The sequence below is a fragment of the Pogonomyrmex barbatus genome, unplaced genomic scaffold (assembly GCF_055798465.1).
Source record: "Pogonomyrmex barbatus isolate J1 unplaced genomic scaffold, ASM5579846v1 scaffold18, whole genome shotgun sequence".
NCBI classification, from domain to species: Eukaryota; Metazoa; Arthropoda; class Insecta; order Hymenoptera; family Formicidae; genus Pogonomyrmex; species Pogonomyrmex barbatus.
In genome coordinates, this window is record NW_028297114.1 from 3,740,034 (window position 1) to 3,754,474 (window position 14,441).

At 32.7% G+C, this 14,441-nt stretch overlaps 1 protein-coding gene across 1 annotated transcript; it reads right to left on the minus strand.

Moving 5' to 3' along the window:
* Positions 1–307: 307 nt before the first annotated feature.
* LOC105431674 (uncharacterized) lies at positions 308–14,078 on the minus strand. Its single transcript, XM_011646010.3, has 6 exons — positions 13,709–14,078; positions 11,564–11,609; positions 9,979–10,209; positions 7,000–9,850; positions 6,237–6,468; positions 308–6,049 (listed from the first exon to the last, which is right to left on the minus strand). Exons 1-6 carry the CDS (start codon positions 13,763–13,765, stop codon positions 6,041–6,043), a joined length of 3,426 nt encoding a protein of 1,141 aa, XP_011644312.2. The 5' UTR covers positions 13,766–14,078; the 3' UTR covers positions 308–6,040.
* Between the last annotated feature and the right edge of the window lie 363 nt (positions 14,079–14,441).

Sequence of the window (14,441 nt, forward strand, 5' to 3'; positions counted from 1 at the left end):
TACTATGCAGATTTTTCATAAATAAATATTCTTTTATGATGGTTTAATAAAACATATATGTTTTATAATATAAATTATTTTGTCTTTATGACTATTATCTACATTAGGGATACAATAAAATTTGTATCAAAAATGATAAAATTAATTAGCAAAATTTAATAAAATAAATTTAATTATTTATTTATATCTTCGCCGATAGTTTTTTTGCAGTAGATTCGAATTACTTTTCATATTTAATCATTGAATAAATTTTAATATTATCCTAATCTCGATCGATTCCTTGGATTGTAAAAATAATAAAAGACAATTTTATTTTTTAAGTTCTTTATTTCTTCTACTTTTTTAATAAATCAATGATTTCAGCTACTACAAATTGTGTACGAGTTTTCATTTATTTACGGCGCACTATAATTTAATTAATTTGTTCGATCTCTTCGCTTATCATTTTATTATGATTACAAAAGTTCGAAGTAAGTAACCTTCGTGAAATGCATTCGACGATTTAATACATAAGCTCCGTTAGTCGTTACTTATTATATTTCTCTTTTACGAGCTGGCGGGATGGCTCAGTGAAATACACACATAATTTTATTATATTAATTTCAGAAAATAAGAGGGCTTTTATATACTTTTCAATCTCTTAATAACAAAGTTAACGTCTCCAGTCATTTGAAAAAGTATTTAGAATACAAAGCCTGTTCTACATATTATACCATGAATCTTTATATATAAGATAGATTAAAAAGTGTATACAAATAGCAATTAATAATTCATTTCAACATTTTAAAATGTACGTATTTAAATAGAAAATTTAAATTTTTTTCTGACAATTTTCGAATAGTTTTTTTACAATTAAAAAAGCAAAATCTAATAGATCTATATATTCAAATGAAATTTTTTTTCTCTCCCTCTGTCTTTCTCTCTCTCTCTCTCTCTCTGTGTGTGTGTGTGTGTGTGTGTGTGTGTGTGTGTGTATGTGTGTGTGTGTGTGTGTGTGTATATACAAATAAGTTTGGTAGGTAATATTTAAGAAAAACTTACAAATTCTAAAAGTCTTGCTATCAGTATATACTTTTCTTCGTATAAACAGGAAAAAATTAGTATTTTGATGGACGATTCTTCTTTCTTATATAAAATTTCTCTAAATATTATCTCATTTTTTCTTTCTCGTAAAACTGGCATAAAATGCGACAACACCAACAGCTGTTGATATTCTCTTCGTATTGTTAAAACACGAAGAAAATTTCATTGTAAAACAGATTGTCAAAGGAAATAGATATTATTAAGTTTTCGATCATATGATACTATTATTTTATAGCTTTTTTTTAAAATTATAAGCACGTATTACTACACGCCAAATAAAATTATTTAAAATTAATAATTTTTCATCAGATATATATGAAAAGTTATACTAGTGACTGAATACGCAAAAAAATTTTAATCGATTACATTTTCAAAATATTTTTTATCATAGCCAATAGCGCAATAAAAAATGACCAGTTTTAATTTCTGATATTTATCTACTAGGACAAGTACAATGAAGCAATGTGAGATCCGAACGGAAAATAATAAAATTAAAGCATACAAAGTCTTCTATTGTAGATATATAATTTCGGAAATGTATATTCTTAAATTGGATTAAATGCTTAGTCCGATATATTATAAAGTGTACTCGCAGAGTAACTAAATCACTAGTTCAATAATAATTTATAAAATTGTTTGAAGACATTTTGAGCGCATTTCATCGTGATACGTGGTATGTACAATTGAAATTCGCTTTTACGATGTCTATATTCTCGAATCACAAAATAAAAGATTTAATATACTAATGCTACACCACAAAACTATGTACATCGATTATGGATAGAGCATCAATAATACCCTTTAAAACTTATTTCTAATTTTTATATATATATATATTAATCAATATATGTCATTAGTAAATTCTTAGATATGGTTTTTTTATAGCTTAAAAGCTAGCACATGTACTTTATTTTACTACATTTTAAAAGTATATTTGATATATTCGTTTTTCAAATTACGAATAAATATTGAAAAACGTTTAAATTATAGTAATAAAAACGTTTCCGTTTTCTAATATCAAGTTCTGAGTAAAATCGTGATGTGAGATCCGGATAGAACAATAAATTCGTTCAAATATGAAACGAATAAATCATGCTGATTTATTGTTCAATCTGTTCTTATTACACTATCACTCATCATAAAGTTATATATTAATAGAAAATATATGATATTTTTTCCCTCTCTAGTCTCATGCGTTAACAAATACTTGGTCCATAATTCTTTTTGACAGAGAAATAACTCCAAAATGAAATAAATCAGTGGACATGTGCTTAATTTTTAAGCTATGCATAATATACAGTTTCTTTGCAATAAAAATATATCATGACTACAATATAGTACTTGATTCCTGACTAGCATGTGTTTATACGAGTGACTTTCTACTTCACATATATGATACTTAAGACAGAAATATATGTATATATAAGTTAATTCACTGACTCAAAATTAAAATTTTTCACTTTACCTTATATTAATAATGCATGAATGCAAAAAATCTATAAAAAATGAATAAAGAGAAAAGAAAACAGAAAATCACTCGGGTAGATAAATTTACTTACGCTAACTTAAAATTTTGCCCTCGACATTCTCATGCACGCACGAAATGCATATTCTTCGTTATACGTTATACGTATTTATGTGTGTATACAAACACATACCCGCAAATCACGAGATATAGTAATGATTTTCTATCTGAATACACTTTTTTGAAGATATTACAATTTATGAATCCCTTGGGGCCACAAAATCTTGATAGAGAGAAATATAAATTGTTTTCTATATACCATTCTTACTTGTGTGAAATATCTAATCATGTATATGCAATCTCCTCGTAATTCAATGTGTCTTATGTATCACTTTCTACATCGTTTTTGTATACAGTATTTCATTAAGGCTTCTACTGTCTATTTTATGTTCAACTATTGTATGATTTCTTATACTTTAAGGAAAAGAAAAATCAAGAGAATATTTTTGTATTTGCGCGTTCAATGTCCTAAACAATGCTATAACAATGTTTTATTCTATTTTTGGGCAGGAAACATTTAGTAGACAGAAGAATCAGATTTTGTAAATGATCAATTGCCAGTTGCGCATAGGCCTGTACATATAAATTATACATTCTAGCACTGTAAATATTTCCTACCATTCATTACACCAACTATTTCTCAGTCTTGTAATAATACTACTCTTTAATACTTTTATAATTTATATAAAATCAGTTGCACGTATCTTTACACGTTGTGAAAAAACATTACATGTCTTCGATTTAAATTAATGCAATATTGCAATAAATTTTATGAATTTTAATGCTATTATAACAGTATAGTTTATATATAGAACACAAGTAGATAAAGTCTTAAGAATAAAAAATATTCTCTCGTATAAAATAATATTGTGTTAAAATTTGGCCTAATGGAAAAATAATTCCATATGTTGTTTAAGGAATGATATAACATAAGACGCGATAAGAATACAGCAGCAAGACAACTTTGCATCACATTAAAAAGTTCTTGATATCTAAAATGAAAAGAACTATTTCTATTTTCTTAGATATCAAGACATTAAAATCGTTTTGTGCTATAGTATACGTGTATAGTGCAAAATTAATGCTGTTGCAACTTAATAACACATCTTATAGTATGTATTGTCCCGCAAGTTCAATGCTTAGAAATCTGCATTGGTTAATGATGGCAACATTCATGATTTTGATTACAAACATTAATTTGATTACTTGCCAGGTAAGTATAATAATGTATAATGAATATAAAACAAAATTCTGTGCATTAATTATATCGGCCTTATAAATGTATAACTCTAAGGTTTTATTATTGCGTTTAATATCACTATTATGCTAACTTTCTCAGCATGATATATTTACTGTATGTGCAATATTATATGAATTATATCCCCTCTCATAAATTTGTAATCTCTTCTCCTGTGAAAAGAGAATAATGAACCTCATAAAGAAATGAGAGTAGAAAAAGTACAAAATCCTAAATATGCATATTTATACTTATAAAGAAAGACATTAGAAATAGAATATCATATTAGACTTTTTAGACTTAAAATGATCGTTGTAAATATATTACTTAACTTAATAGTTTATCTATTTGTTTCTAATATATTAAATACAATATGTACCGCGTTAAAGAATAGAAATAAATATTTTTGGTAAACACTTCGTAGAAACGTGTGTATAGCACACACTAATCACAATTAAATAGTTCAAGTATATGAGCTATTAAGTACAATGCAACAATAAATGAAATGAAAATAAATGTGCAAACAGAATGAGAAAGATTGTTACATTTGCATTAAGTTATGATACTTTACAATATCAAAAAGATATTTAGTAAAACATAATGGAAATGTAAAAGATAAATGCCTTAGAAAAATGTATTGCAATAAAAATCGGAAAACTCATATCGGAATCCTGAAATAATTCGATCTTTATATATTTCATAAATCTTAGTCAGAAATATTTGTTTATAATCTATATATAGTACCGTCTTTGATTGCCCAGAGACTATGGTATTTACATGTACCACGTATGTCTCATTAGAAAGAAGACCATTAAAGGCTGTAACATTTTATCTTAATCTTTAAAAAATAACTTGTAAATATGAAAACCCTGTGAATGTTATGCAACTGACTATATTCAGTGCATTTTTTTGGTTGTACAGAATGTGGATAAATATTTTATCAATCAGTACAAACAAACGGTCTCTAATGGAATTTTCCAGATATGAATTCTTAAAACTTTATAGTGTATAATATAATATAATCGATTACAATTGTGATGTTTTCAATGCTTTAAAAATTTGTTACATTGAAATTATCTCTGTTTTGTACATTTTTAAGTTAAATTTCTAAAGTCTAGAAGAAGATATAAATTAACGTTCAATATATATATATATATATATATATATATATATATATATATATTTGAACTAATATCAAAAAAAGATATAATCTAATCTTAGAATTTGGGGCACATGGCTCAATGTCTAAAGTAACAAGATTGTTAATCTATAAATAGCAAGTATTAAGCAAACTTAATTTTCGCCTCATATATTTACGATATTTAATCTCGCAGTTTTTTGAGACTTTCCTGTGAAAACTTAAAACAGACTAAGGGCAATGCATAAGACTTGAATTAAAAATATAAAAAAAAAAAAGTTTAGAACATGAAGAATTCGGATGAGATCCAAGGAAAGTGTAAAAAAAGAAAATAGTAAAGTGCTATATAATTCTTTAGAGCTAGAAATACTCCAAAAATCTAATGTTAAAATTTTGTTATGTTTTAATTTTTTTATTATAAAATTTTAAGAACTCTAATCAGAAATTCTAAGAGTCATTAATCTCATTCAATTTTTTCCAAGATGACTGTACAATAGTCTCTATATAGAAGTATACTCACATACAAAATAAGAAAGTATTTAAAAAACGATATACTCATATAAAGTATACGATGCATATCTTTTTACTCTAGGGCAGGATTCTTATTATACAAACTATTAGTTTCTTATTGAGCATATTTTAGAAATTGTTTGAGTCGTTGTAGGAAGTGTTTGATTACTGACATTATTTCGACTATACGCTAGTATCTAGATTTTTGTAGATTGATGTGGTTCTTTTTTTATATTTTTTAGATTATGATTGTGCTCTTTAGAGGAAGACTTTATGAAAACATCAATAAACATCCGAATTTAGTTAAAGAGCGCTTTCGTGTTCTTAAGAATTATTAATTTTTGATTATTTGGCATATTATACTACGTATATGTGTTGAATGACAAATATTTTAAAAAGAGTGCTTGTAACACCAGATATCTGCGTATAGTGTAAATAGTCACAATGCCCCAATAATAATTTCTACCGTGAATAATCTTACTCATTTGTTTGGAATTCCTAGGAACTTCAAGTTTTCAACTCTTTTTTCCAAACAATATTATTACGTTTAAGCTTCCTGTAAAAAAAAAATTAAATCATTATATAAAAATCAAATTATTATATTATCAAATTATTATATAAAAGATAACGTAATTTTAAGGAATTATAATTTATCATTTCTTTTACTTAAACTCTCGTCAGAATTTGATGTCGTATGGATCAATATAGATACAATCTATTTCCTTATATACCGTGATACTCACCTCGGGGAATAGAAAATGCTCACGAGTGGGTTGTGGTTGCTCAAAAGGTGAACTACTCATGTAACCAGGTGACGGTGATTCGCTCTTTTCTAACACTGGAGTGATATTTGCATAATTAGCGGATGCCGTAGTGAGAAGCCGTCCCTGTTCTACCAAGATACTTCGATCAATTTTATAATATTCCTTTCCGCTACGAGGTCGAAGAGTCGTTGCTACTGTTCTACCTCCTAATCTATATAAACATATATGATTTCCTCATATTAATTATATAAATAAAATAATCAATTTATTAGAAATAATTAATTTAACGTGATTAATTATCCATCCTATTATCCGAATAAAATCAATTAAATCATATTTATTATTATTATTTTATTATAATTACAAATAAAATTTCAAAAAATATCTTTAAAATCAATTATTTGTAAAACTAAGATATTTAGTTAAATTAAATAACAAGACAATAAATTAGTAGATTATGTGTTTAAATTTCTATTGTATAAATTTGTATAATTTTTCTAAAAATGTAATTATAAATGTTTTAAAATAAAAAATAATGTATAAGTTTTTAGCGATTAAAAATAAATCAATCGAAGTTATATACAAGAAAGAATAGCTATAAAAGAAGGTCATAAAATTCTAAAACATTGTATATAAATTTATAGGACGTTTATATGTTTTGATGGAGTTAAGATAAGTTATATAAGAAAATTATGAAAAGAAGGACAATGGAACTTTTGCAAAAGTTGCAGTTATATCCTACCTAAGACTGTCAGGTGTATCGGACGAAGAATGTGAAGACAGCGATAAAGTTTCGATGTAATCTGACATGTCGGAAGTACCGCTGCTAGTACTTCGTGAATCGATGTAAGGTGCATTAGAGACTTCACCAGGGCTATTAAAGCCCTTCGTAGTTTTTGGCAAACACGTCGGTATGTCGGCCTCCGCAGATGACGATTTCGTTGGTATCTTGATCTTTTGGAATTGGAAGGAAATTTCACGAAGAGGATCGCTGGACTTGGACTTCCTCGGCAGGCTGCTGTGATAACATGTGGGTGGCGGACTTTTGCGGCAGACCGACAACATATTTTGCTTTACTGCTGAAGCAGCAGGTGCTGCCAATGATAACTCGAACTCCACAAACTCCGCCGTTCGGTGACTGAGGGAACCGGTTGAAACGCCGGAATCGTTGCTGCTTGAGGAATCTCTATTGTGCCCGGTCTTAGATGGCACAGATGATGAACGTCGGATCTTAATGAACGACGGTTGAGACGCGGCCGTCAATATTTGCCCGTTCTCGTGATTACTACTAATCTTGTTTTCAGAATTGACGCACGAATTATGCGACTCGCCAGTTATCAAAGAATTCTTATCCGCTTCACTTGAGCACTTGTGGATAGTAAGTGTGGACGGAAAGGTGTGACTCTCGTCGTCCAGGTAATGTGCGGATTCCGCAGAGTAAGATCGTTTCCTGAGAAGTATACCTATGCTACCGCCAGATTCCGTGATATTACCCACGTCCAGATAGCGACGTCTGAGATAAGGACTGGACAGCATCGCTGAGCCTGGCACACGATATTCCGAGTCGGAACGCTTTTTATTTATCTCAAGTAACGTGGATCCCGATAACGTCGGATTGCTGGAACTCTTGATACCGCTGCAGAGCCTAGATAGGATCTCCTTCGAACAAGCGTTGTGAGCCGGTTGCATTGGTAAATAAGCGGGGAACGGCTTTTTCGGGGTTTGTTTATCCGGATCCATGACTAAGTAATTATTTTCTTTTTCTTTTGCGTGACCGCATTTCTCGCAAATTTTCGAAGCATTTTCGCTCGGTGCTTCGGGTGTTGGTTCCTTCAATTGATCCGCGAATTTCTCAATTTCTTCTTGTGAAATACTGCTTTTCGTTAAAATATCCTTGCTGTTCTCGTAATGCTCAAGTGATTGCGTAAAATCAATATTCACATAATTCGCTTGTTTCGATTCCGGTTGCGTATCTATCACTGGCTCGACGTTCTCGTAATTGTTCGATTTATTTCCCACGGCGCAGCCACAGTTTTCCGCCGTAGCTTTCTCGTCGGACGATTCATTTTTGTTTATCCTTCTGGCGGTCGCATAAATCGCTATGTCTCCACTTGCGTTCACCACTGGCATCTTACCCTCACCTGAGAGTTTTACGGGATGAATTGTGACGCCGGTCGGTTCAATTCCCGCGCCACGTCGGCAGTAAGGTAGGACAAAGCCGGCCCAACTCATAACATTATGACAAGGACAACCTGAAGATCTAGGCGATTGGACTGGCAGTTTTGCGGGACAGCCACATCCTTGCAGGACTACAGCCTGCGGTACCTGAGGCGTGTCGTAATTCGGATAGGTTTTCGGCAGTGTGAGACATTCTTTTATTTTTCTTGGTGTATCGTAATACTGTTCCGGTTGTGGACCTTGCTCCAGTAGCATGTGATGACCCAGAATTGTTTTAGGAATGTCGTAGTTCTCATAAGGTCCCGCAACATTGCGAGCTATGGCTTGCTGGGATTGTTGCTGGGTTTGTTGAGCCTGCTGAACTTGTTGAGGTTTTCGAGGATGCACACAAGCTTGCTGTTCGGCAGGCAATGGCATCGGCGGTTTTTTAGGCTTCTTGGCAGTGACGATCTGATTGGTTGTTGGTTGCGATGGCGGTTGGGACGGTTTCGGCGGTCTCGGCGGCAACGTACTTGGGCTCGGTGACATTTGACGAGCCGTTGTCTGCGCCGTCTGAGACTGGGCGGTTTTCGACTGCGCGCATTGACATTCTATCTGCTGCGAACCAGAATAATCGCTCTCGTGGCTGCTGCTGCTGTAAGAAGACAACGATAGTCGATCGAAGGTACGGGGCTGCGAACATGCTAGGTTGTTTAACGTGCTCGCGGCAGGACTGCTGATGCCGCTCACGGTAGCCGTAGTGATCAGGGTCGACGATTTCGAAACGGTACCGAGCTTACTGATGCAACTCGCGCATCTTTCAAGTCCCGCTGCACCTTGACGAGTGAGTGAACAGCTACGCCACTCGCCGCCGGGCTGCTGATCGGGCAGTTCTGAAATGGACATCGTATCTCGGCAACTATAATCACCATCGAGCTCTGTCTGCTGTCTGCTCTCCGCAGATGACCAGTACGGTGAGCTCTCATTTTTGCAACTGTCGCAGTGCTCCTCATATGTCGACGTTGAATACACAGTCGAAGAAAAGAAATCGCTGGCTCTGGTCTCGGCGCGGGAACACTGGCGTCGCCCTGGACTATCCTGTGTCGATAATTGTTCTCTACCGAGCGGCGATCGTTTCTTCGTAGTGAGTTTTCCCTCTGCCGCCAGCTGCAACGTCTTAATTATATCATCTCCCTGATCAGTTATCAGAACGTGCAAACCTTCTCCTCGACCGCATCTCGAGCCACCCTCGAAACAAAATCTACCTTCGACCACGCCATATCGTCGGAGATGCGCGATCTCCCAGATACCAACGAGTCGAGGAGGTACACCGATAGTGATGCAAAAACGACAGTCCTGAATGTGCAAGTGTGCCGGTCCATTAGTGAACTTCGCCTTCGACGGCACCGAAGAGATGAGTATCAAAAATTGCTGATCTGTTGAGGAAAGTGGACGAATTAATTAATACGAGATGATAATTTTTATTCCCGAATTTCATATAGTATCTTGCATCTCTAATGCTTTTCATTTTCTTCTCTTTGAATGTACTTTACGTTCAACTTACCTTCGCCTAAATTGTTCGAGATCTTAACTTGCCATTGTATCAATCGTTCCCGCGTATCAAATGCGAGGACAACTGTTACATCTTGACAAATTATAGCAATCGTATTGGATTCTTTGTCGAGTGTAAAACCACTCTCCACTCCCAGAAAGTGTTGCAAGCTTAGGGACGCTTTTGTTTGGCCTTGCTTGTAACGATCCTTACTATCTCCATAAAGTTGCAGATGCAAGCAATCTGTTAAAAAGGAATATTCATATGCTTTATATATTTTAAAGTTACGCGATGTTATTTTTTCTTTTTTAAACTTTTCTTTTAATAAACTAGAGAGAAAATTGTTTTTTTTATGTTGATGTGTTTATATGAAATAACAAATATTGATGTTTATTAACATGCATTCAATATTTTGTTATACATATTATTTCCCGAGAAATATTCAGTTATAATAAATGCATTCTCATCTGTAGACCGATATACAGAAATAAATTTCGTCACGTGTTTACGTTTCTCCTCGTTAAGTTCTGTCTAAGAAAAATTTATGAAGCGCTCAAACCCTTGGTTCTAAAATATCCTCAAGTTACAGGGATCATGTATTAATGGTTATTGCTAAGAGCAAAGCTGTTCTTGGAAATTTTTTTGTTGCTTTAGGTAGCAACAGATGTGCCAGCTGTCACCCTAGGAAGGTTTGAAGGAGGGTCCTTTGTACTGATAACAAGCAAGAAGGGTCTTTTAAAGGGAGAAACTAAGAGAAAGAGAGAGAAAGAACTAATTTTTCGCCGACAAATTCCACCAATTTGTAACACATAGAATACAGAAATCTATCTATCATCCATATATTATAGTTAATATTAAATAAACATATTAAACAATTACGTAAATAATATTCCAACTACATTAAATCGTAGCCACTAACTATCGTGTTTAATTATACGTAATTAAATTTTATTATAAAATGTAATATATATTCCACTAACATATATTTTCATAACATTTTGTAGTAGTAACATTTTGTTACTATATTAAATGCAAAGTTGAGTAAATTAATAAACTTCTGTTACACCGAAAGTTTAAATCAATTTTATTAATCTGGAAAAAGTGGATGATACAACATTTTGTTTATAAATAATCCATAAACTAAATATTCTAAATATATCCGCTTGTAAAACAGGCTAAAGCAAAATTCAATCTGCGATAAATTCAATATTTTCTCAACCATAAAAACAAGGGACATCTTGTAAAAATGGGTGTAATGTATGCTACATAGTTTGCCAGCAGAGATATAACAGGGAGTCTATTATGCAAATTATGAGATATACGTATCAACGTGATAGTAAAAGCAAAAAGGAAGAACGCTTCAAGAGTGTATAATATTTCCTGTTTATTATCTTATTGCATTCCCTTCCTCTCTTTCTTCCTCTAAATGCAACCGTGATACAATAGAACAACGCAAATGTATATACATGCATGCCATTAGCGCTATCTTATCAAAGTCTCATTAATAACAAATTATTAGCACGTTTAAGGTAAATGAACGACAAAACAGTAAGACTATTGTTAACAACAGCGTTTAAAAACAATCATGAGGCTTTACCTGCTACTGGTGATAATTTCCGCATAACACACCATCTTGATTTCCACTGTAAAATAAATTATATTGTATTAGTTGTATAATAAAACAAATTATCTTTATATATAATCATATAAAATATCTTTTTAATATTCGATTCTTTTTTTTTACTACAGGTATTAAATAGATATAAACATAGAATGTATACATAAAATTTTACAATAGGCAATGTTGAAAAACATTAAAAAGATAAAGATATAACTTAGAATTTTATTTTTCTTATATTAAAAAATATTCTTATATTAAAATGTTGGTTTTATTAATACATAATATATTTAAGAAATTATTGCAGTAATGTAATGCAAGAATGAATATTTTGACAATTAAATTTCAATTAAATGTTAATTGTAATCATGAAAAGAAAAATTCATTCTTGAAAACTAAGCGATATAGTTTCTTATCCGTTATTTACAATTTTAATATTGCAACGATTTTAATTATAACTTTATTAACTAAATCCAACTAAATCCAAAATAATTTATTAACTAAATCTGTTATAAATCCAACTCTGTAATATTTATATGGTAATATTAAATTTTATTACAGAATTTTTTTTGGTCTAAAACATATTATTTTGCATTCAATAATTTTTATTAAGCACAATTGTGATAAAAATTATATGAAATCAAACGTGAACTTCTTCCTACTAATTCATGATTTATTTCTAAATTTATGATCAAAGTAAATGAGGGTTCTATCTTCTCCAATACCTTGTTCTTCTACCTTCTTATTAGCTTTTTATAGACTTGGATTAGCTACTCCCTACATAGACTATTCTTAAATAATGTATATTCTCTTCCCAAAAACTATTTCAAATATATTTCATGCTAAATATCTTAAAAAGATGTAGTAGAATATATATAAAAAATAAAATGTTTATCAATATAAATTAACTTTGAATTTTGATTTAACTTACTTTTTATCTCTTTTTAATTTAAAAAAGGATAAAGAATAAATTTAATCAAGATTAAAGTTAAAATATTGATAAAAATAAATATTATATAATTTTATATTTGTAATGCATATGTATTTTAAATATGTTCTTAAAAATTAGGATTTTTTTTATATGAGTTGCTGGCAAAAATAGAACTATAATTCTTGACATATTTTATAAAATATATAAAAAAATAAAATCGAAATAAAATCTTGTTACCAATATAAAATTCTCCGATACAAATATGATAGACATATTTGCACTGATAACAGAATGATATGGAATAACAAGTATCATAAGAATTATTCATATCATTTCTACAAAACATTTTTATTGAAAACCATGTATTAAAAGTCTAAAAATTTAAAATGCGCGTAACATAATTAATAAAAAGAAATTTATTTATTAATAAAAAAAAAGATATTGTGAGAAATTATTAAAATAAAAGTATTTTCTTTGTTAAAATTTTTTTCGTTCCGTCAGTATTAAAAGATCTGTCATCTAATTAAAAAATTTAATATCTACATCCTATTAAATATTTAAGGAATAAACAAAATTTTTTGTGTTTAGCCTTAAATATTTAATTTTTGTTTTATCTTATTATCTTCAGACAAATAACCGCAGAAAACATAATAAGCAAGTTCGAACCATTTATCTTTACTGTCTTCTACTGTCAAAAATGCAATCTGGCAGCCCCAGTCTGTCGCATGTTTTTTCCAGGGCATCCTATAACGCGGAACTTAACGATGCCATCGGTGCATCGCGCAAAGTACATATACAGACGCTAACAAACCGCCCCCATAATCGTTACATAATTTTTTATCGTGCATAAGGCGAGTGCATAAGGCGTGTGCACACAGGTGACTCGTCGATAAGCGTCGCGCGTCCAGCGCACGTTTCCTAAATTCGCAAATGCGAGAAAAAGAAAGAACAAAAAAGAAAGGGAAAAGTAAGGGAAAAAGAAAGGTCTTTCAAAGATGTTCGCGCGTCAGTTCGAAGATGTCGGGGGGATAATAGGCGAATTCTCGCGGGGGACGCGTTCGCGCGAATTGGAGGAGAGTAGAGAGAAAAAAATGGAGCACGATTCCCTACCCCGCGTCGCAGTGAGCGTTCGGGGGATGAAACGCAGAAGGGGAGAGGAACGACGAGCTCACGCGGCTCATCGGGAGACTCACCTTCTTGCCATCACGAAATTTGACATTTCCTTCGATAATGCAACTGTTATCCACCATTGTGGCTCGCTCCGTTGCCGCGTTGCTCCGCGATGCCACTCTTCATTACCGCGTTCGATCGCGCCGCATGATCGCGCTCCTGCGGCGCGACACCATTTGCAGACACCACCGTCTGCCGACCACAACCGCCCCTCTTTCTTCACTCTTGCTCCACACGGAGACCGGACGGGAATCTCAGCCCCAGCGGCACCCGTGCACGAATCTCATGCGGTGAAATCCATACTGCGAGCGACGGTCAACCCCGCGAGTCTTCCATCTTGACAATTCTGTCGACCTGCTGCGCGCACCAGCAGCGCGACCATGTCGCGCGCGAGAAACGCCTAATGTCATCGCGGCCGATGACAGCTCACGGTGCTGCGCTCTGTTAGACGATGGTAAAAGTGAGAATAAAAGTGGGAATTGCGCGGTAATCTTTAAAAACGCGCGCCTGATCGAGAATGATTCTCGGAATCGAGAGACAAAGCTTCGGCGAGATCAAGCGAGCAAAAGTGAAAACGAAAAATATCGCCCAAGTTTGGAAAAAAAACAGAACGAGAGAAATAATCGCGGAGAATCCGGAGATTTGCTAGAATCGCATCGAAGTCGGAGCGTTCGGAATTCAACGGGCAACATGGCCGCCACCAGCGCGAGCGTCGCACCCCCGCTGAGGCGCGCGCGAAGCGACGCCGATTAGTAA